This window comes from Phallusia mammillata, chromosome 3, assembly GCF_965637545.1.
Source record: "Phallusia mammillata chromosome 3, kaPhaMamm4.hap1.1, whole genome shotgun sequence".
Classification (NCBI taxonomy): domain Eukaryota; kingdom Metazoa; phylum Chordata; class Ascidiacea; order Phlebobranchia; family Ascidiidae; genus Phallusia; species Phallusia mammillata.
The window spans coordinates 25,786,904-25,811,367 of record NC_137254.1 but is presented as its reverse complement, the minus strand read 5'-3'; the positions used below and the strand labels follow the sequence as shown (position 1 = coordinate 25,811,367).

The 24,464-nt window shown below is 37.3% G+C and overlaps 2 protein-coding genes and 2 long non-coding RNA genes across 7 annotated transcripts; 2 read left to right on the top strand and 2 right to left on the bottom strand.

Annotated features, from left to right (window-relative positions):
* Positions 1-4,263: 4,263 nt before the first annotated feature.
* LOC145217473 (uncharacterized) lies at positions 4,264-6,106 on the bottom strand. Its single transcript, XR_013857403.1, has 2 exons — positions 4,686-6,106; positions 4,264-4,619 (listed from the first exon to the last, which is right to left on the bottom strand). It is a non-coding gene; the product is annotated as an uncharacterized LOC145217473 (long non-coding RNA).
* A 5,378-nt stretch (positions 6,107-11,484) lies between these two features.
* Positions 11,485-14,912, top strand: LOC145217472 (heat shock cognate 71 kDa protein). The gene is made up of 11 exons (XM_080084749.1): positions 11,485-11,743; positions 11,847-11,976; positions 12,046-12,173; positions 12,238-12,477; positions 12,539-12,662; positions 12,732-13,033; positions 13,096-13,428; positions 13,496-13,694; positions 13,782-14,014; positions 14,084-14,183; positions 14,380-14,912. The coding sequence occupies exons 1-11, from the start codon at positions 11,669-11,671 to the stop codon at positions 14,505-14,507; spliced, it is 1,992 nt and encodes a 663-aa protein (XP_079940875.1). The 5' UTR covers positions 11,485-11,668; the 3' UTR covers positions 14,508-14,912.
* Positions 14,913-15,151: 239 nt separating this feature from the next.
* Positions 15,152-24,034, top strand: LOC145217471 (exocyst complex component 8-like). Of its 4 annotated transcripts, none has more exons than XM_080084746.1 (18): positions 15,152-15,333; positions 16,294-16,449; positions 16,667-16,762; positions 16,827-16,930; positions 17,002-17,114; positions 17,720-17,838; positions 18,094-18,114; positions 18,915-18,988; positions 19,442-19,562; positions 19,797-19,988; positions 20,256-20,355; positions 20,577-20,673; positions 21,211-21,391; positions 21,885-22,015; positions 22,563-22,721; positions 22,999-23,145; positions 23,217-23,402; positions 23,711-24,034. In XM_080084746.1, exons 1-18 carry the CDS (start codon positions 15,249-15,251, stop codon positions 23,780-23,782), a joined length of 2,154 nt encoding a protein of 717 aa, XP_079940872.1. In that variant the 5' UTR covers positions 15,152-15,248; the 3' UTR covers positions 23,783-24,034. The 4 variants fall into 4 exon arrangements, with proteins under 4 accessions (XP_079940872.1, XP_079940874.1, XP_079940870.1 ...); XM_080084744.1 differs by lacking the exon at positions 15,152-15,333 and adding an exon at positions 15,986-16,121; XM_080084748.1 differs by lacking the exon at positions 18,094-18,114 and having other exon boundaries at positions 15,158-15,333.
* LOC145217474 (uncharacterized) lies at positions 16,667-21,886 on the bottom strand. Its single transcript, XR_013857404.1, has 2 exons — positions 21,647-21,886; positions 16,667-21,408 (listed from the first exon to the last, which is right to left on the bottom strand). It is a non-coding gene; the product is annotated as an uncharacterized LOC145217474 (long non-coding RNA).
* Positions 24,035-24,464: the final 430 nt, after the last annotated feature.

Here is a 24,464-nt window from a genome sequence, read left to right as displayed (position 1 = left end):
TTCTGTTTCATGGAAACATTATTACAAAACTATGGCATATTACCCAATCAAAAATTTACGTCGGCGTATCTCCGGCCAACTGTTAATTTGACCAGTTTATGCCTTTATTATACCACACTCGGCCAAGTGGTCCTAATTTGACGACTATCGAAGATAATTTAGGCGGTTTTAAGCTTGGTTTGTTATGCGTGGCCACCTGAAGGATATTTTGAACATGGCCAGATTTATTGATTTGGGGAAAAATGCACGTTTTTTATTTTGTCTTAAATTTCACCAGTGTTCAATTTAACCTGCGTTTAAGATTGGTGTTGGTTTTGAAACGCTTGGCAAAATGCATGTAATGATTATTAAAACAACCTGGGTTCGTTTCAGTTCGATCATAAGACAACTCATAGTCTACATGTGACGAATAAACCAAAATGTAGTGCGTCAAAATGGCGTCGTTTTTTTGGTGAAAATATATCATTATTTAATTCAAGCTACAGCAGCAACTAACTTTCGTGTGACGTAACGCGCAATGTTTTTTAAAAGCTTTCGGGTAACGTTGAAACAAATTTAAATAGAATGTACAGTTTATCAAAAAAAAAACAGCACTTACGTATTGTTTGGAGACTTTGAAAAACTTTGTGTGCAACCACAGTCTTGTCCAAATCGTTCCTTTGTGACGTCAAACAACGTCCTATTGTGTAATTGGTTGACAAAATCACGTGAGTATGTATTTGAATGTGCTGATAAGTATTTGCGACTTGTGCCTCGTGTTGGTTAGTCACAAACAGGGTTGCCAGGTGGCCTAAAATTCGGACAAAAAACGATAAATTGGCCTAATTTCACATCCTGTGTCCGACGCCTAAAAATCATTAGGACATTTAGTTTTTTGTCCTAATATGTCCGAATTTTGCTATATGTCCGAAAATCCTATTTTTTGAAGGTTGCAAATCTTTTTAACGACAAAACGTGGCTTAAAACTGCAACTTGTTTTGGTTAGTGACTTCTTTATGACGTTAAACACATAATTGCCTACCAGTGAATGTCTGGCCATTGTTGTGTACAATGCAAATGTGTTGTAATAAACGGTTATCTCTGGTGATATGAAGCAGCAACTTGACGAAACATTTTTTAACGTTGCTAAAACCAATGATAAACGCTACAGCAACGTGTTTGCAATTGCCGACAAAATATTATTTTAAACATGTCGTTTTTTTGTCAAACATGGGAAGTTTGTCATGTTTTACGTCAACCCCTTTGCATTTTTCTAAAACTCGCGCTTATGAGTGTAGGAAACGTAAGCGCACAAAAATGGCTGTTGGCACCTCGATATTGATGCCTTGTTTGCAATTATACGCTCTCGTTTTTTTTGTCCTAAAATGTCCGATTTTCAGACAAATATTGTCCGAATCCAATCGTCACTACCTGGCAACCCTGGTTACAAAGTGTGGCAGTTAGAGAGAGAGAGGTGTTGCAGTGTCACTGTTATGACTGTTTTTAAACCTTGTCATCAACTTTTAAGACAGCTTAAATGGAGTCGTCGTTTGCTATACAACAATGGCGAAGAGTGTAGTCTGTGATATTAATGGAATTATTTAGAATCTTCAATCAAAAAACGTATCAGCATAGGTTTGGGAAACCGTGATGTACATCGTCGTTATAAGTGGTAAGTTCTTGGTTTGTATGTTCAAGTTCCTTTAACTAACTGTGTTGAAACAAAATAGACTCAAATAGATTTATGTGTGTAATAAGTTGCAGAATTAGGGCGTCTACTTTTCAGCAAGTCGGTTTAGCCTTTTATTTTTCACATAACATGTGTAAGTTTCAGAAGTCTGAACTAACTTGCAGTCATTCTCTTTACAGATGTTTTGTCACACGGTGAGCAAGAGCTGGAGAATAGAATATGGACGTGCACTACGGGCATCACTGGCAGCATTGATTTAAAGCGAAATGTTCTTTTTAATACAAAGTGTACGAATTAAATATGTTGTGTCATTTTTGCGATGCACCGAGGTAAAGAAGTATGTACTTTTGTCGTGTTTAGGCTTGGGACATGTAAGGGTTATCTTAATTTTAACATATTTATGTTTGGAACACCCAAGTGTTATCGTACTTGCGCAGTGTATAATGCACGTGTGGGCCATCAAACCGCCGATGTCAAATTTCAGAGGTATAAACAAGTGTCTATCCCATTTTTATCCATGGACTATAACAGGGGTGGGGAACCTGCGGCCCGCGGGGCGCATGCGGCCCGCTTGCCTTTTTAAAGTGGCCCGCGTCAACATTTTGTTAAAGTACAGCATAAAACTTAACATAAAAAAAAACAATAAAATGTTTATGTACAAATATTTACTTGAAATGACTTCGACACTTCCACGTTTGACGCCAAACGTACAAAAATTGCCACACATTCAACCACTTGCTGTATTTGTGACGTAACAGTCACTCGATTCTATTTGTGACGTAACAGTCACTCGACCTCTCCTTGCAGTATTTGCCATGTGGTGTTAGTTTTAAATTGATTTTAGAGCTATAAAATGTATTCGGTATAACGGAGCTAGGGTATTCCAGAAGAATGGAAAAATGTTAGTCGAATTAAGTGATAAACCTGAATTCCATGTTTGTTGCAAATAAGTAACAGCAAAGAAAAAAATCTGGAGCGATGAAATATAAAAAAATCCGGAGCGATGAAATATAAAACACTTGTGTGCTTAGGGCATTTTTACACGGAATTTGAAAATAAAAAAATATTTGGCCCGCCCGAAAATGTTGTGCAATTCATGCGGCCCGCAGTACTAAGTAGGTTCCCCACCCCTGGACTATAACAACTGCCCATGTATGACTTATCGATAACTAATGGATAAATCAAACTTGGGGTAGTGATAAATTTCTGATTGGGTAGCAGTCAGTGTTTTTGTTGTAAAGTCTTCGGTGAATGTTTTTTGTATAACTTGAGATTTTTGGTTTAGAAAGCATTGAAAAGGATACAACAACTGCATTACACTTCAACTATGTTTGGCGAACATCAAAGCCTCGTACCTTATATTGTTTCCCGTTGTAACGAATGTCCCAAGACGTCAATCATGCACAAGAACGCATTCAATCTTAAAGCCTCCATTAGTTTATTAACAGATGCGCTTTAATGATAAGCATACAAAACATGTAAATATTTAAACAACCACAAACTGGCTGATTTGTTAAACAAATTTGCCTTCATTTGTTTAATATTAAGTTGATTATTGCCGCATTGTTTTCGTTAAATTTTGCACGGTAGGCAACAATAGGCTACTTACGAGTTTCTTAATCGCTGTAATGTGTTTTTCAGTTTTCCAAACAAACATGCCTTTACGTTCAACAATGCGGACATAAACAGGTGCACCTGGGTCGTCGATCTAATCGTTAAGTTTAATGGAGAATCTGCCGGGTTTCAGCTTTGGTACTGGCGTTAAGTTTCAACAAAATAAACGTGAATAAACGAAAGATATGATAAAGATTGTAAAAGTATAGACACATGGACAAGGCTTTGTGAATTCAGGTTTGTTTTGAATTACAGAAAACATCATAAAAAACAAACAGATCATATCAATATGCAAATTTTTAATCTGTCACAAACGGACCTATTGCGACCGCTACCAAGCGCCGTTGGAGCGGATGTCGGAAGCGAGAGGCACGTGCCCGCGGCAAATTGCGCCAAAATTTTCGGCCAACGGAAAATCCAGTCGTGATCCGGTGGTGGTGTTTGAGGTTGCGTCGCAAAACCGTGGAAGTCGTAAACTTCAAGTGTTTTTGTGTGGTCCGTTGGTTTTCTATGTTTAACGTCACGAACATTCCACTTGACATTGGATTGTGGTGCGTGGGTGGTTACTACATTGCTACCGGTATTTGCAATGGCACGTAGCTTTGCAACCACTTTTTAATTAAGCAACGCTTATTCGCTTATGCCACTTTACATTCTGTCAATGTTTGAGACAGCCTGACAAGTCAGTTGCCGGTATAAAATAAAGCAAAAGCACATTTCGCGTGCGACAAGGCTACACCAAATGACAGTGGTGTAATAATTGCATGCTGCAAACCCAGATTCTGTCGCATGAAAAATGTCAAATGTTACTTCACCTTTTACCGTCTGTGTTTTTTTAATTAATATTGTTGAGCTGTCTTTAATTATCGGAAGGCGTGGCTCCATGTGCCTCCAGACAGCACAACAGGGGCGATCGCTTGTGTTCCGAAAATTGTCTTTAACGCGCCTTTCCTTGCGCTCAAACTCCAAGACGCCAGCGGCTATATAACGAACTCTTTTATTCTACAATATAGCCGAAAGATGGCGCTCGAGAGTACGGCAGCACGACGAGTACAAGGGGTCAAAAGGCGGTTTCTACAAAAATGTTCAAATTAAGACAAGGCAACAGAAGGAGAATTTCAATGACATTTACGCTTACCAAACTATTAAAGGACTGGAGTCGTTTAAATGCAAGCGATCAGTAGAAGGTCTGTAAACACAGCATCGAATAACATCACATATAAACATCACTTAATCACACTAGTGACATTCGGCAAAACTTTAAGCAACAAGGCTTACCGGAATAATACAGTTCGGTTCAGAATAACACGGGGTTGGACGACGGCGGAATTCACGTCTGAATAAAGGTTTTACATAAATTCAAATCCGAAAGTTTAACAACAAAGTTTAAACATACGCTTACCGGTCACTAAATGTACAAGTCACACATTGGACGATTCAGCTTTTAAACAGCATAATTTTCCCGTTTGTTACACAAAAGACAAACATAACTGACCAGTTAAAAAACGCATGCAGACGCTGTAAGTTCCAGTCACTAATAAACACGAGGCGACCTCACTTACAAGACGTGATACCAATTAACAATGCCAAAGTTGTGACATCACAATCACCGATAGTGTGACAGACAATGTATCAGGTTGCACAACACTGCGTCATACACAGAAATCAAGGCTACTGGCGGGAAACACAGAAAGCATAATAACATGTACAATGGCGATGTAACAAATATTTACCCAGCTTTCGCAATGGGAGGCTCCAGATCAACAACAACCAAACACCTTAAATTTTAAGTATGCTCAGGTGATAGTAATTTTAGCAGTTTAATTATATTGGTGGAATGGTCAAGATTGTAAAAATCAGCGCAATATGCTTTACATGTCTAAAATTGTTAAACGGCCTTACTGCATGTTTTACGTTGCCAATGAGCATTTAAATGTTTATGAAGTGGTGGACTTCCCTATAGCATAAGACCTATTTTTTACTAGATGGTTCGTCGATCCGGTTTATGTAAGATAAAGGAGTGCTCTTTCGCCTGTTTTCACGCCACGTTCGTATTGGTCAACAATCGACTGCATACCTCAAACTAAAATGTAAGTGAAAGCATATACGGAACACAAAACCAGTTCGTCTTTCGGTTTATTCCAATGATATGTTTATGTTTGTTTTGATAAGCACACCTGCTGTACAGTACGATATGTTTATGTGATAGGCTACTCGTCTGTTATGATGTTTCAATTTGTCAAGGACAGATTAATCTTTTTTCGAAACAAGTTTGCTAGTTTACAGTAGCACTGCGGCAAACGGCTTTTCTCGTACGGTAAGTTGAATGCGGATACATGTGGTAAATAGCTGTGTTGTGCGTCATATAAATTATTCAACCAGGTTTGATAAGGCAGTGGTTCTGGACCTTACACTGATCGTGTGCCACCTGACGAATTTTTACATCACTGCTTTTAATCCAAATCCACATTGGTCCTCCACTGGAATTCGGCATTGTTTCTGCATGGAACAGTTTGGGTAAGGAAACGTGAAAAAAACATCACAATTATTTCGCATTGCCGATGGTTTTCCTTTTCACAAACAGCTCATGTTGTGTTGGGACCGGAATACGCTATTATTCTGCTTAATCACTTAACCATGCACGCTCTGTATGTTGCAAAACAATTAAAGCTCCAAAACTAACAATCAAAAGCATGTTTCTTCCTTCAATACTGTACCGACTTCAATTTAAAATTATTTTGTCCAACCGTTTAAGAGATTTGCGAGTTTAAATACTTCACAACATTTGTAAGATATATATAGTACAGGTTTAAGGCCAAAAGTAGTGAGCTTAAAACGGCACTCGCGTGTCCCTGATTGTCATTAAACTAACTTGTCAGGGTTATTTATGTCTGTTATATGTATTATAATACCACGAACTGGAAAAATTATCATGAAGGCAAAGTTGAAGATAGTGCACACTGTTTTTACGTGTAAGGTCTCATCAGTACAGCTGGTTACAAGACATTGGCCATACCGGGTAGCCACTAAAAATGTGACATACGGAAACGTGAGTTCCGCTTACTTCAATATGGATGTACATGAAAATCACTTGGCAGTGTAGGCACGCCTGCCTCGATGACGACTTGTTAAAGGCGGCTACAATGTAAACTATGATGTTCATTGCAAATTGTTTGGTGAGTCTGATCTTTGCATCTCAATAACAGCTGACTGATTAACAGCCACACATATGTCTCTTCTTTCTTTGTATTCTTGAATAACGTTAAAGGCGAACGTTCAAATCAGCTACACATCAACATGGGATAAAAATAGAAGACTCAAAAATAGTCTAAGAATAGACCCAGAATAGACCAAAAATAGACCGGCGACAAATTCGAAAATAAGCTATATATAGTAGAGCAAAATATTGGCTATTGCGTGAAACCTTTTTTCCTTTAAGTTATAGAATTCATTTTATGGCAAAGGTGCAATTTATAAAGTCATAGCGCCCTCGACCGAGCTGTTATGCTTCTTCTCAAGTACGAGCGGCTGTGTTCTACTTTAAACTTGAAACGGAAACGACAGTATAAACAAGAGGAAGTATGCATAATGATGAACAAACACCTTATGTTTGTGCAGAACATTCTAGAATAACAAAATGACTCAAAATATCTTATGAGTTATGACTTGCATGAGAACGGAAATACCAACACTTACATCCAGTTATAAAGAGGTTAAACACTTCCCCTACATGCTGTGCAACATTATTGCAAACAACATGCTAACGTTAAACATAAACTTTGTGCACATTAATATCATGACCGCTACAGCAGTAACCAAATAATTGTACTTTCCAAGACAAAGTTTAAAATTTGGTAAATTCTGGTCCAAAATTTGTCTCAATTATTTCAAGGCTGGTGTTTTCAAAGAAACCTTTTCTACTTTTGTAACCCTGTAAGAGGTATGTTGTGGTTATTTATTTTGTTTAGAGCTGTTCTACCATTGTATTTTAATTCACTGAATTTTAGTACCTTTCCTTATGACATTTTTTTATCTGATTTTTTTTGTGATTTAAACTATGATTGCATAGCTGGAGACAGGTGGCGGTGCAACGTCCACACTGCATTTACTACCCAGACTCCAAAATAAGACACATTTTACTCTAGGACATGCAAAAACTGTATGGTCTTTCAGAATCCTATTACACCCAAGCAAATTACAAACCCCAACCTATTACAAACCGCATATAATTACTGTACTACTTTCTTCAAACAACTGACATTTGTTTGCAAGTACCAATGTTATGACATTTACAGTGAAGGTTTTTTTTACAGTGTGCACCAGAACAAATCTATTATATTTCAAGTTGATTGAAGACATTTACTCTTGACAAACAAGCATGTAAATAAATTCAAGAATGAAAATTTAACCGAAGACTTGAACAAAATGTGTATAGTAAAGGTTTTCAAAGGAGGGATTTCACATTGAACAAGAAGATAGAAAACAAATCATTTCGCTTTTGATGTGCAGTATTTTTCATTTACTTGTATACATTGCCACCAAAAATTTCCTGGTGGACAACTTGGCACAAACCATTTATTAGGTTGTTATTTGACACAAAACGAATGGGTCCCCATGCACATATGTGTTGCAAATTGTCTGCAGTAAAAATGTTGGACAAATTTGTAGAAACAACTTGTTGCATTCCAAGAACTTCACATGTATTTTTTGCGAATTTCCGCATATTTTTTGTACAAAAGTTCTGGTTTGTTGTTTATTAAAGATTGCTGTTAGTTGATTGCATGAATGACCTGCCGGCTGCAGACATCAGTACAAACGTCTGGGACATCCACTGTTGCACTTTTAGATATTTTTGCAGCAGTAGAATAGATATCTTCGGTCTTGGTAGCAGTGAGACAACCTGTACGCTGTTCCTGGACATTCAACACTGGTGGCCCTGGTCTCTTGATCAATTTCAATAACAATTAGGTCGATTTTCTTCCTTAAGCATGTTGCTTCTCCTAAATTCATCTTATAGTACTTTTTGCATCGCAAAAAAATAAGTACCGGCTGCTTGGCTTTTCATTTATTAGTACAAACTTGGAAAAAAGCTAAAACGTCCTATGCCATTACGAGCAAAAACTGATGAAAATGGTCACGTGGCAACGGACCATCCAAGCGTGGCCAATCTGCAGAGGTTGATCAGAAAAAAAGTGCCGTAATTCCTTGTTTGTCTATTTTCTTGCAAAACTAAAACTGTGTTCCACAGAATATAGTTGTTAAATATCCTATTGCTTCAAAAAATAGATATATTTGCTAAACAAGACAAGCTATGATGGATTTCACGCTTGAGTCACAATCAGTTACCTCTCTAGTATTAGTGCTCTATGGTGGCGGTACTTGCACCTTTGCATACAGACTTTACGCCAACTTAGCATACAAACATTACCGTGTAATTTCTGCAAAATTATGTTGTTGCCTGATTTAACATTTTCTGCTTATTCTAATTAAAAACCAATAATTCCAATTGAGCAGCCTGGTTCCACAATTCCACTTGCATTTGTACCTTTTTGAGCTTGCTATTTCGAATATTCTTAAGGGCTCTACAGACATACTGCGTTTCGCGTCAAGCGGCGCGTTTTTGCGTCAAACGGCATGCGGTACACTTAACACACACGCCAACGACGGCGATGTCGGGGCGAAAATCTCCGTTCAACGCGTCAAGCGGCAGAGTTAAAAATGTTTTAACTTTTCCGCGTGACGCGTTGATGTTTTGTGTCAACGAAATTGAACTAACTATACTTTGTGATAAATTGGGTTCAAAATACTGCCTTTATTTGTCACATTGTATTAAAAAGTATGTCTTAAGGCAGTGGTTCTCAAACTTTTTTGACCGCGACCCAAATCTGGGCCGTATGAACATCTCACGACCCAAGCCTCAAACATCAAAAATGTATTAACGAGACGGAATACAATTTCGAGGCCATCCTTAAACGCTAATTGTTACATCTCCCGTTAAGTTACCGGGATGCAAGATTAACTTCCTATTATTTCCCGTGCTATGACGTTGCAATCGCCATGTGCGTAACAGTAAAATTGGAAGGCTATTGTCTGTATGTTGTAATGATTGGTTCATTTTACTGTACAACGTGGTCGACTTTATTTTTGCCTTAAGTAAATTCGTTTGTGTTTACTTATTGCAGTAATAGTTCATTTGTGCAAAATTGAATCACCATAGCGCGACCCATTTTTTGACCATGCGCGACCCATGTTTGGGTCTTAAGGTTTTAGCAAAACAATTTTAGCAAAACAAGAGAACCACTGTCTTAAGGTTTTAGCAAAACAATTAAGATGAGTTTTAATAAAATTTTAATTCAAATGATCGGAGATGCCCCATACTTATACCATTCAATGGTCAGTACAGAATATATACAATGTATATAATATATACAATTATATACAATGATCAGTACAGAACGCTTAAACAGCATTTGTAACAACAACCGCGACTTGTGTGCAATGGGCACCGCACGACGCAAAACGCGTCGGGACGCATGAAATGCCGTTCCGCACGGCTAACGCGAACGCTTGGCGCAAACGCAGTATGTCTGACTTGAATCTAAAAGTTGTTTGACGTAGCAAGCTGCGGTACTAAAGTATAACCTCTATTCGAAAAACAATTATTGAATGATAATAATTGACAAATTTGTATGTTTCATCATGTTTCAAAAAACCCGGAAAAGGCGAAGTAAATAACCTTAACAGCGACGTACATGGCAAAAAATATTTTAAAAATGTGTTCACTTGATGTCACTAAGCAAAACACAAAACAAGCTGGTTTTAGTAGGTAGCATTGTATGCTATATTAAAATGGAAGCAACAGTTAATAATTGCCAATATTTGCCGTAATTTGAACTGCAGTATTACAGAATAAATTTTCCATGCACAAGCAATTAAAAAATCGCATACGATTTCAAACAGAGTTCACAAACAAACTACCGAAAAGATCGTTTATCAATGTGTTCTCTAACACTCAAGAACAGAAAGCCAACATTAATTGCAAAATCCTTTAACTTGCAGGAGACATAACGTCGCGCGGAGCTGTGCTGTTTCCTGGATTAGCGCTTTTGCTGGTAGCATATGTGTAATAGTAAATCCCACTTGCATTAAAACAGGAACCACGATTATTAATCGATCTTCACTGACCCAATTTTATTTCTCGGATTCTCGCCTCCCAAAAACTGTGTCATGTTGCAGAATACGTACTGGTTAAATGTTTTAGATTTTGTTTATTTTGTACAGGTCCCAGTCTCACAATTAAGTATTTCCGTTCTGGTGTCGCCGACGCCATGTTGTTTACACAAGCATTTTGCAAGGTAAACAGGGATAATGATTCTTTAGTTGCAAACAAACGTTTCCTATGCCTGGAAGTGACGTCGGCAACAGAAGGCAGTGATCAATATGTTTCAAGCGCTGCTGTGTGTGTGTTTAAACCGAGAGGTCGTGTGTCAGTTACCAATTGAAACAAACAGATGTTTAAGACCCAACAATCGATGGGTAGGTTGTTCGAAACTTATATGCATACAACATGGTGTAAATAGCATACGAAACTCCATCCAAACTCAGGTAAACAATAAAGCAGCGGCGGTTCCTAACGGCAAATTAAATTTACAACCTATAAGTTCCTCTTTTCTGTTCCTTTGTGTCACAGTAACGAGATTGTATTGTGTTATTCGTTTGTTCCTACACACCACAGTGTAGGCTACATGTGCCCCCAACTTTATCGCACTTTATAACATCGCAACGGTATGCAACTATTTCCAGCTTTGACTAGTTGAATGTAGCGCAACTGTGCTTTTACGATTTGTTTCACCTGGGGAAATAATCTCAACTCAGTATATCATGCTAAATTTAAAACGTTTTGTGTGGTGTCAGTTATGAGTCAGCTAAACAGAAAAATCGAGAAACGACTAGTCTACGTTTCGACTTTTGGCAACAAAGCACGTGATGCAAGGATAGAATCATATATGCTTAGTATGGGTCGGGTACGCGAGCGAGGACTGTTAAACATTAAAAACAGTAAAGTAAAGCAAAGAAGTTTCCAGACAGGGAGAATTCGCGAAACCAACGGCTCACCCAACCCACGTGTCGATACAAAGGAAAAAAGGCTCTGACATCATTAGCGAATGTTCCAGAACCCGGCTTGTATTTTTAAGGCGGGAAATGGCTTCGTTCCTCGTGTTCATTATGCGTTGAGAGGGATGTGCGGATTGTGTGCGTTTGTTTCTCTGTAAATCGTTTTCAGTATTTTGAAACCCGATTTTAAAACTATCTGTTCTTTTAAGGTTTTAATTGCCTTCGGTTATTTCTGAACATAACTTAGCCAAATTTTAATAACAAACTAAAATGTCGAAGGGACCTGCAGTCGGAATTGACCTTGGAACAACATACTCCTGTGTGGGCGTATTTCAACATGGAAAAGTAAGATCAATTATTAGTTTATCTGTAAAATGATAGTTCTTTGCAAATCTACCTTACTTTGCGCTTAATTAATTGTATTGTAATAGCTTTTTACCTGGTTTAGGTTGAAATCATCGCTAACGACCAGGGAAACCGTACAACACCAAGTTATGTTGCCTTTACGGATACTGAACGTCTCATTGGAGACCCTGCCAAAAACCAGGTTGCAATGAACCCAAGCAACACTGTGTTTGGTACGTTCTGATTTTACTGTAAGCTTAAGATATATTTCTAACTGTCACTAAATTTGTTTTTGTTCACAGATGCTAAACGTTTAATTGGTCGTCGATTTGATGACCCAACAGTAGTCAGTGACAAAAAACACTGGCCCTTTGATGTGGTTAAAGATGGTAGCACTAGCAATAAACCCAAAGTGTCTGTCGAATACAAGGTAAACAAGTTGTTTGTTATATAATATAGAACTAAATAGGTTTGATTTTGATCGTTTTTTACAGGGTGAAAAGAAAACCTTTTTCCCAGAAGAAATTAGTTCCATGGTGCTTCATCGCATGAAGGAAACTGCAGAGGCATACCTTGGAAAAACTGTAACTGATGCTGTTGTAACTGTACCCGCTTACTTCAATGACTCCCAGCGCCAGGCCACAAAAGATGCTGGTACCATCTCTGGCCTAAATGTTCTTCGAATCATTAATGAACCAACTGCCGCTGCTATTGCATATGGTTTGGACAAAAAGGTATGTTTGCTGTAATTTTTTTCTGGCTTCTTGTTACTTATTTAAAACTTTTTTACTATAGGTTGGTGTTGAAAGAAATGTCCTAATTTTCGATTTGGGTGGTGGCACTTTTGATGTCAGTGTTTTAACTATTGAAGATGGTATCTTCGAGGTGAAATCAACTGCTGGTGACACTCATCTTGGAGGTAATATCTTAAAATTCAAATGTCCTAATACACACTGTACTACCAAACGTTAATCTCCATATCTTGCAGGCGAGGACTTTGACAACAGAATGGTCAACCATTTCCAAAAGGAATTCCTTCGTAAGAACAAAAAAGATATTAGCGGAAACAAAAGGGCTGTGCGTCGTCTTCGTACTGCTTGTGAAAGAGCAAAGCGTACACTTTCTTCGTCAACCCAAGCCAGCATTGAGATTGACTCACTTTTTGAAGGCATTGACTTTTATACTTCAATCACAAGGGCGCGATTTGAGGAGATGAATGGTGATCTTTTCCGATCCACTCTTGAACCTGTTGAGAAATCTCTTCGTGATGCCAAAATGGATAAAGAACAGGTTTGTACATCAATTAGATGTCACCTTTCTGAAGGTTTTGTTTCTAATTTACCTTTTTTTAGATTCATGACATTGTTTTGGTTGGTGGATCAACTCGTATCCCCAAGATTCAGTCCTTACTGAAGGACTTCTTCAAGGGCAAGGAGCTCAACAAATCTATCAATCCTGATGAAGCTGTTGCCTATGGTGCAGCTGTTCAGGCTGCTATCCTTAGTGGAGACACTTCGGAAGAAGTGCAAGATCTCCTGTTGCTTGATGTAGCACCACTTTCTCTTGGTATTGAAACAGCTGGAGGTGTTATGACTTCACTTATCAAGAGAAACACCACTGTGCCGACAAAACAGTCCCAAACATTCACCACTTACGCTGATAACCAACCTGGTGTTTTGATTCAGGTAAATTTTTATACATAAATAACATAGGCTTCCTGTTCCGCAGAGTTTAATTTTTTTGTTTTTGCAGGTTTACGAAGGTGAACGTACAATGACTAAAGACAACAACCTTCTTGGAAAGTTTGAACTTTCAGGAATTCCCCCTGCACCCAGAGGTGTACCACAAATTGATGTAACATTTGATATTGATGCCAATGGTATCTTGAATGTCACTGCAGTAGACAAGAGCACTGGAAAAGAGAACAAAATTACCATTACCAACGACAAAGGTAGGCCCTAGATATCTATAAATACCTTTAAAATATGTGTTTTGGTTCTATAACTGTTTTAAAATTACCCATATGTGTGATCTACAGGTCGTCTTAGCAAAGAAGAAATCGAGAGAATGGTTAACGATGCTGAAAAATACAAAGACGAGGACAACAAGCAAAAGGACAGAATTCAAGCCAAGAATGGTTTGGAATCCTATGCCTTCCAACTTAAAACAACGGTTGAAGATGATAAGGTCAAGGACAAGATTTCAGATGATGACAAACAGTCCATCCTAACGAAAGTGAAAGAATCCCTTGACTGGCTTGAAGGCAACCAGGTATGTAGAATGCAATTAAGTTTGTTGTACTTTTTATGTCCAGGCTTTACAAACTTGACTTTTGTGCAGACTGCGGAAAAAGATGAATTTGAATATCAACAAAAAGAACTGGAAAAGGTTGCCATGCCAATTATTACCAAATTGTACCAAGGAGCTGGTGGAGCACCAGGTAAAATTTCATTCTCATTTAAGCATGGTCAACTTGAAGTGTCCATGATGCAAAACTTGTTCATGTGTCTAGGCCTCTGATTAGACATGATGATCGCTAGAGTCTCTGAGAACACACTTTAAGAAAATACCTGTGATTTTAAAATTTACTTTTATGTTAATCGATTTGGCAATTAAAATGCAAAATGTTGTTATAGGTGGTATGCCAGGTGGCATGCCGGGCGGTATGCCAGGTGGTATGCCCGGTGGCTTCCCCGGCGGAGCTGGTGGTGCCCCACCAAGTGGAGGAGGAAGTGGTGGACCCACAATCGAAGAAGTCGACTAATCTGTCCGGCCACGTGGGCAAAATTTTTGGAAAATTCCAGTTATTGTTTCGCATTTCAATTTTCATTCATTGTCTTGAATGTCGCAGCATTAGTATGCGTTATTCATTGAATTCAAATGAAGCTGCCAGCCTGTTCCATATGGAGCATGTGACTTCAGAAGTTCAACTGAAATAAAAATTACAAACCAGTGTATTTGCAGTTACACATTAGTTTAGTGTTCTATTGGGTATTAGGGAGGATGGATATGACGCTTTTTTGTTCTAAAAACGACACTGTTTGGTCGCAAGGGCTGCAGACGTACAATTACGAAATACCAAGACGACATATTTTTGCTGCTGACTGCTGTTATTGCTCTGTTATTTATGTATTTGTGCAAATAAAACCTGAAAAGTGCTGTTTTGTTATATCTGGCCTTTTTTATCATAGTCACTGAAGTATTTAGTAATTTTTTCACGAATGTGAATGTTCTAATACCGAAATGGTACACGAGTATAAAATTTATCATGAGCAGTTATTTTCAGTGCAGTATTAGTGTTGTTTCAAGCGGTTACGCTGATATTTATTCGTAAGTATACAAAATTATTCTAAAAAAAAACTAAAAAACAATTCTCTCATCCGATTTATAAATGGGGGTTTACCCAAAATAAGGCGTATTGCATTTTTAATAGACGGTTTGGTCAAGTTACACCGTTGCTGAAAACCGTGTTTTTCATTCAACCGAACCCACTTTGGTCTAAAAAATGGCTGATCCGCCTAAAGCTGCAACGAAGGCGTCAACATCTCTTGCTAAAAATTTAAGCAGTCGTAACTTCGACCCAGAAAAGTGTAAGTTCCAGCGAACCTATTTTCATTAGTTTTGGAATGGCCCAATGTTTGAACTCCGCGAAGATTGTATAACTAATAAATTCTTTACTATCAAAATATTGTTACATGGTGGAAAAATGTAAAATTCAAAAGCATTCCTTGTTTTGGAAAGGGTTTGTTTGTAGAAAATTCTAATCATCGTTTTCTGTGTTTATCTGTTTACTTCCTAAAACTATCAGACAAGGTTTCAAACAGTTGTTTTATTTTCTGTTGAACCTCGCCCTCTTTCCCTAACATGGGTGGTAAGATTTTGGTACTCTGTCCAGGATCCACTGGTCCCACAGATTGCCCTGTTATGGTGGTCACTGCAAGACTTATCAATTGGCCACAGTGGTCATGCTTTATTAACAAACTGACAACAAGCAAGTCTGTATAACCAAGTATTGCTCATCCAGCAGTTTTATTGTAAACAATCGACGATTCGACATCCTATACAAGCAAGTCTGTATACAGACTATAGATTATGACTGTGGCACGCACGATTTAAAATAAAAAGTTTTTTTGCTCACCATTTTTTTGGGATGCCCACCAAAACTTGCACTACAGGCATTAATTGTCCTGCCTTGTTGCTTGATCTATATTGCTTGCTTTGGGCCTGAAATTAGATTTACATTTGGACTTAAGGGTCATGCACGGGTTCACACAGTCACAGGTTGCTTGGGTCCTATACACTAAGATCTTCACGGAAACTGTCATGTTCTGCCGACTGGGCAACAACAATCACCACAATCAAAAAGTGCTTACAAACAGTGTGTACCTAGGTTTTGTTTTTCTCACCCTTTAAAAAAAAAACCAACCATGTTCCATGAAAACAAATTATTGCTGGTTGTATTGTCTTAGGATTGTTAATTATTAGTCATATTTTGATTGTTTTTTTCAATTACTTTTCACAATATTAACATGCCTGCTTTTGGCTTTTAGTTGCCAATAGCATCAGCGCACATTCAGATGGGGACAAAGACCTCCAAGAAAACCGAGCAAGGGTTCAGGCCCTGGGAGAAGAAACAGCTCAAATTTTAAAGAAACAAGTTTACCACAACTACCAACTGTTTATTGACACAGCAAAGGAAATTTCTTGTAGGTTATTATCACAAAAACCCACATAAAGGGATCACCTTTTTATCTTTTCAAGTTCAACAATTTGTTTTAAGTACATTTGATATATATATGTATACTGTATACATTCAACTTAAAACTAAAATCTTCCAGCTTGTTGCTTGGTTGCTAATCTTAGGGACTAGATGTTTTTCATAAACTTAAGTCAATAAGTACATCATATTGTTTTTTTCTATAGACTTGGAGGGAGAAATGTTTCAACTTAATCACATCTTGACTGAACAAAAGAATCTAATGGAAGTCATGACAACAATATTTACAACAAAGGGACAAAGTAAGATGTATTTTAGATTTTGTTAACAACGAACACTCACATGTGATATTATTTGTTTAAACAGCTGAAAGTTCTCATGAGGATGACAACAAAAAAAAGTTAGCAGACAAAGAACATGAACAGCGGAAAGTGATGTCGGCATTAGTTGGAAAAATTGAAGGCAGCAATGTAAAAAGCAAATGCTGTAAATTATTCAAATGCATGAAAGAAATTGGCAAATCCTTCTGTTTTGATTGTAGAATATTCTGGAAATGCCTGGGAGGTATTTGGTCCATGATGGTGATGTAGTTGAACTTGATACTGACTCATTTAACCCTATTGGCAAGATTCACATGTTCCTATTCAATGACTGGTATGAACAACTGTTGCACATATGCATTGCACATGTATTTAGTTTTTCTGCAATAAGCATAAAGTAACTGCAGTAAACCTTGGTTAATCCAGACCTGTTTGGACCAAAAAATTTTTCTGATGATGCAATGATCCTGATTAACCGATGTTGATTAGTTTAAGCCAACCACATTACCAATCATTTGTACCTCGAGTTTTTTACAGATTAGGCGAAGATCTGGATTAACTGAATCTGGTTTAACCAAGGTTTATTGTGTTGCTTTTCTGCTCTGCCAAACTGTTTCAGTTGTGGATTCAAGTATTTTTTAGGTTCTCTTGTTAATAGCATGTTGTTATGGCTCAATATGGGACAAAGTTTGACATGAGACTAAAGCTAGCAAGTGGAATTATTTATTGCGTTGATTGCCTATCATTCACCATGGGAAATCAATGTCAGCAAGTGATTCATATTTCTATTCATACACTCTTTAACAACTGGGCTGTAGAGTTTTTCCAAGAACAGGTTAACCATAATTGGTACAAAACAGTGAAATACTACCACTGGTAAAAGTATGACACCAAACAATTACTGTACTAGCACAAAATAATTTAAAACTTCTTATTCAGTGTCATGGTTACCACATGGGCAAGCACAAGACGAGGCAATGCTGTTGCGGGAAAATACAAATTCCAGCTGGTTTGGGAGATTGATACTCTGGCTATGGTGAATGCAAGAGATGTGGGCCGTAAGTTACCCATTTTGTGAATTACATGCTTTGGTCAAGGAAGATGCTTGTAGTAAAGTTTCATTTCTAAAAATCAAGGAGCTATATGTTTTTTAACTTGTTAAGATTTGGTGTAAAAATGTTATTGTTTGGTGTATTCCTAACCAAAAATAGTTTTTTTGACTAAAAAATGACCTGTTTTGTTATTTTTTTAGAATGAGTGGTTATCTTTTGATTAATTGTGTTTTGGCAATTTAATGTTTTAACAAAATACAGGCAAAAAGATTCCAGCTAGGAGTAAGTACAAAAATACACTAATTGCATGACCACAGTTAATTCTACTAAGTAATTAATTAAGTGGTCTAACGGTGAAATTATATATGTAATGTAGACATATATACATGTGAGTGTGGTTTGTGGTTGCTGGATTAATTTGTTGGTGTTTAGAATTATTTGTGTGAAATATTTAATTTAATTATTTTGGAGTCCAGAAAGTGGTAAAAGCAATTAGAACTTTTGTAGTGTAGATGGGTTAGTACAATATATTTAACGAAGAGCAGAACTTTGATAGAGAATATAAGTCAAAATTTTGGGTACGAGTTACGAATATTTATGTTGCAGCCAAGGAAGGATTTTACAGATGGTTATATCCAGGTATGAAAGAAGTGTTGTTGTTTTTTCTGATAAGCACCTACATTTTTATATTTTCCACTTAGAAAACACTTATTCTGAAAATAACAAGCTGTTACAATATACAGAATTAGAGGTATGAGCACTTAACAGACAAGAATCATAAAAAGAAATTGATCAGACTATTTATTCTCAGTTAAAGGCAGCAAAAGCCAGATTTAAAGCCAATGTTGTTCGTAATTTAATTAAGTTTATATTGTACAATAAGGTATATGTGACATACATATACAGTGCTGCTAAAGTGGTGTACATCTAGGTTTGCTGTGCCTAATGAATAATCTTAACTGCTGTCTGCATGTTAGCAACTGGTGGCTGGCATTACCGCTGCTCTTTTAGAATGATAAACCATGGCATGCAACATTTGCGCAATAATTTGTGTGCTAATAAATTCTCGTTGTAACATACAGCTGTCAAGAATGCATTCAAAGTCCTCATCTTTCCTGACTCCAGAATGTTTCAGTGTGAAAGTGCAAAAGAAAAGGTAAGATCCAACATTTGTATGTCTGTCCCAAAACATCTTGTGTTAAAATAGTACTTGCAGTATGATTGTTATTTCTTGTTACTTTTTTTAATATATTGACTATATCCATATTTTTATAACTTTCAGCACATTCTTATGTTACTTGAACGAAACTCATATTTAAGAAATACTTTCATTAAATATTTCTCTACTTGATTAACTGTGATTTATAGCAGACCATAGGTTAGAAATATTTTTTCACTTATTTACTCCCATGTATCTTGGACCTTGGTGACAGTTTTTTAACTAATTCTCAGGCTAAACACAAATCGCTAAGTTTCTTTAACCCTTCAATTTCAAAAACCTAACAAAACATACACTTACATTTATGCATTCGAAAGCATGGTAAAGTTTACCTTCGGTTAAGGGACCTCTGCAGTGGAGCAATAATGTCATTTTTGTCCCATTGCATAGAGAGAATGGTTGGAAATTGTTGATGCCACAAAGCGGAAACATTTAAGTGAAAAAGAAAAGAAAAAGGAACTAATGAGTGCAACATCACCTAATCCTCTTTCACCATCTAGAACTACAAATCGTAAGTGACCAATAAACTGTAATGTACCAACATTTAGTGTTGTAAATGTTTAACCTAGTGCTTTACGTATTTGAAAATTAGTTTAAACTTTTGTATACCATAAGGTTTGTCTCACAAAATCATTTAACACACTTATATGAGTTCATTGACTTGCGACTGAGAAAAGATGGTTTAACTCCATTGAGCCGCTGCTTTCATTTGTGATTGTGCATTTCATGTGTTTTCTGTGTACAGCTTTCACCGAGTTTGAAACAGAGCTGACAGAGGCAGTGAACATTGACAGCCATTCTCAAGCCACACCAGAAAAAGTTGCTGTATTACATGATGAGCGGCTCAGTGCAGACTGGCTTCATGAGATGCCAGAAGACCTGGATGTGTTCATTGCACAGAGAAACTTTGAGCAGGCTGTAAATTTGATTCTGGAAAGTAGGTTTTTCTTTGTTTGTATTAAGCAGTGGTTCCCATCCAGGAAGAAATTGACTTTAATTTTTATGTTTGTAATTATACACTTGAGCTTTTGGGAATATGACCTATGAAAAATGATCTTTGTATGGTTTAGCATCCACAGTGTGGTATATTTGGGAAGAATGAAAATGTTTTGAGTTGTTAAGAGAGGAATTTGTCAATAAAAGTTGGGAACCTCTGGAATAAAGTGTTGAGAGATGACATACAATAATGTGTGGTGTTGTTTAGGTAAAACTTACTTGTCAAACATCAGTGATTGCCCATTGAAGACAGATTTTGAGCAAAAGCTTATTAACAGGAGACAACAACTTGTTGAAGTACTATCAAGGTGTGTAAACCTTTTCAAAAGTATTCAAGTCGAACTGATTTCTTTATGGTTGTTACTCACCACATGCATACATTTCCATCAATTTTAATCAAGCATGAAGTAAGAAAACAAATTAAACTGAATTTTTTTTAACTGACTTTATTGTTGAGTGACCAAAACACATTAACTGCATTGAGCTGTGTGTTTTATATTGCCTATTATCAGCCTTGTTTTTCTATCAGAGAACTGAGATCTTCTCCTGACCGAAGCCTCCGTGGAGGTCCCAGAGTCATTCGTAGACCTGTTGTGTTGCTTATTCAGTTGGAAGAAAGCACCAAGGTAATCAATACAATGGCTTCATTTTATGTAAAGTTGTTATTATACATTTTACTGCATGATAACCTGCATAAGATCAAAATGTGACTCTTTCCCAACATTGTGTCAACAAGGGCACAAACTAGAAATCTTACAAGGGTTGATTATAAACCCTTCGATGTTGCCTTTCTGGGGTGCACTGCCTCATTGTTGTTTGATTCTAAAAGTCTTTTGTCCCCAAACTATGACCCCATGTTGTCATCAACTTTGAATAATATATGGGCCAATTTTTACATACAATTGAAATGGCTGACCAAAAAATTTAAATTGTGCCTTACATTTGTTTGTATTTATGGGGACCCTTATTGGTTTGTCCATATTTGTTCTCCGTTTTTGTCTAATGCTAGTTTGTTTCAAGCATTTGGTCAAGACAGGGTACTTTAAACTGATTCAAATTTACATATAAATCCAAAGTTGTTACCTGCAAAGTTTGACCCCGGATGACCCGGCAGTTCACCCACAGGCCCCAAAAACATGAAATTTTAAATTATATTGTTTTAGGCTTGTCACTTGTTTCTTAACAACCGCACAAGTGCAGTTGCATTCGCTGTTCGTCAACTTCGCACTGAGGGTTCCCTGCCACTGTATATCAGCAAACTGTGCAAAGTTTTCTTCAACAATCTTGAAGAGACAGCTAGGGAGTTCCAGCTTTCGTTCAAGGAGACATCCGGCTGTTATTCTTGTAAGTTAGACTTGCACCTGTTTGATTGATTTGAAATAATGATTCAAGAAAAAGAATTATAATTATTCAAAATACTAAAACATCAAGCTAGGAATACAGACTGAAAGAAAGGTCATGTTTATTATGAAGGCAGAATCAAAACTTCAGTAGAAAATGCTGCTAAAAAAACTGGTCAGTTGTTATCTTTTTTGTCTGTCTTGCTCACAACTTTGGGTATTTTTTACACAGACTAAATTAAAAACACTGTTTACAAACTTTTTAATTCCGTGTAAACCAGTTCTTCTGTCGTTTGTACCCAGTTGTGGCATCAAACAGGTTGGCGAGGTATGGATTCTTAACCTGTTACTCCCAACAAACTACCATACGGCCCTTCTTTTGTCACCAGTTGCAGTGATGAGACCTTATGGGTCGAAACAGTGTGCACTGTTTGCAGCTTTCAAATTTCAATTCTAAATTAAAATTTTCGATTTCTAATTGCTTTTCAAATTCAAAGCTTTCGTGGTCTGGGCCCAAGAAGAACTGACGTCATTCGTCGATACTTTCTCCCAACAAGTGTTCGGGCGAAATGCTGACGTCACAGAAGTAGCAGAATGTGTTCAAAACGCTGAAGCTCATTGCGAAAAGGTGGATTCGAAAAATCGGTTTCTTTGGGCCTGCAAACGCGATTCGTCAATTAATGCCACATTAAGAAGTTTAGAATTAAAGTATATTGCTGTAGGTTAGGTTTAACTGTTGACTTTCTTTGTAGTCGAGTCCACGGTTTTTGTTAAAGAAATGTTTGTTGTGCAAAAAGTGGTCCAGTTTGGGTCATGAATCACAAAAATAAGTAGAGTACAAAAATATTCAATTATTTAGCAACCATGAAAATTAGTTTTGCAACCTCCCACTTTTTGGAAAAAAATGTTTGCCACATGAAAGCTTCGAGTTTGCGCATGCGCATTGTGCGTAAGCTGTCATGGGTCATAGCGTTCACATCTTGTGTATTCCGAGGGCTTTTTGTATGTGCAAACACATCAATAAATTGAAAAGAATGGTTGGTTACTGGCAGAACCATACCAATTAATGTATCTGTAAGGTTGTTATTTGTGGAAAAAACATCATTATTTTCTGTCAACTTTTACGCAAAGTACATTTACTTTATAAGTGAAGCTATTACCTGTTTCGTGTGCAGTTGCATTGTCTTGGCCTTGACCTGGATTTTCTGCTCAACAATCTACTTCTTCCGCACATCCAAGCAGCGATAGGGGACCACAAGCAAAAGATCATCGACGCCACTAAGCTCAGAAACTCCGAAGAAACCTGGAGGCCAACAAACATGGTCACTCCCCAGGTAGCGTAGTTGTACTGTTATTTTTGGCGGAAGAATATAGTCTTGTTGAAAAAATGATATTTCTAAATTGAAATGGGAGATCTATTAATTCAGATACAACTTTTTTTGGCGAGAAAAAAAAAACACTTTGGAAAGCTTGTTGATGGCTCAAAACCCAATTGCTTTGGTTTGGCAAAATCGGGTTGGGTATTTTCAGGCTGTGCGTTCGGCCAAGTATGCGTGTGCTATGACAAACAATATATTGGTTAACGGAAGTTAACTTTCTTGGTGTTCTCAGGCTACCGACAAAATGATTGATGAAATGACAGTTCTCGGCCTCAAGTCGTTTATGGATTACTGCTATGATAGTTGCTTTATTCGACTTACTGGTTCCACTTTGGCCTTTTCTAAAGCGATTCTAACACACGTCGATAGTGCAATGAAGGTAAGGTCCACGAAAATGTATTCCAATCTCAAACCATAAGTGTATTTTAAAACAAGTATTGTTGCTCATAGATGCTTCTGCCAGAGTTACAAAAACCAGTCTTGGACGGAATAGCTGAGGTGGTTTTGCTTTACACCGATTTTACTAGTGGTTGCTTGCGTTGTGAAACGGAACGCCAAGACAAGGCAAAGTTGATTCGTGAAAACGCTCGATTTTTGGCCGAAAGTCTTTTGCCTCTTGTCGAGCAAAAAATTCAGGTATGCTTTAATAATTTGCTACACTATTGAACAAAATACAAAACATTTGTCAACAGCTAAATACGATATGACTGAACTGCAAAAAGTATTTGTTAACGCGATAACTCCGAATAAAAGCGTTTTGCAACAACAAATTTCTACCCCATGACCCCCATGTTAGAAGCTGACAAAATCAAAAATAACCGGATTGCCTTGTTTTAACAAATACATTACATGTTTGTACATATCCATTTTTTTCCATTTGCTAAGCGTATACGGCCATGAAACTGCCCCTTTGTTGTCGTTTAAACGTTGTTTGACTGCAACAGAAAAAGATCAGGCAATCTCCGAAAAAGCTGATTGAAGTTCGGCAAAGTTTTCTCAAGGAAGTTACCGGATAACGTCATCACAGAGGCATGTAATTCGTCTTCTTTTCGTCTCCATAAGTATTAGTAAACCTTTTGTTTGGGCTTGATTGTACAACAAACTGGCTTAATACTTATCTACAAATGGGTCACCGAAGGTCTTTTTTAGCTGATATGACAATGTGCTGCAGTCATTTCCTTTATTATTTGCTGATTCTTTTATAACCACGAATGCTATATTATTATAATGCGTTGATGATATCGTGCAATAAAGTTTCACAAACTTGCTATCCCTGTTAAGTTATAAGAATTTAGGTGGTAGTTGGTAGTTAAGTGTATATATGTAGTGATGTACCAGAGTCCACAGGTAAGTTGTGTAAGTATAAACCACGGCAATAATTTTTTTAACAAGCTTCCTTTTATGAGTTTTCACAGTAAGGGCACGGTCATATAATTTTAAGGAGATAAACCTAACCTAGGCCTACATACAGTGCCAAAAACGGTGCTTGATAGGCAGTTGCCATTTGTGCACCATTTCTTTCTTTTTTGAGTCGTGCAATTAGCTTCTTCCGTACAACATACCATCAATAACGCATGCTATTGCCTCTGCGTGCCGGCGCTCACGTAACCTAACAAAAGCAAAATTAAGTGTCGGAGTTTTGTAGTGTTATTTTGATATTATTTGAAAGTTCTTGACCAATGTACTATGCGAAAAATG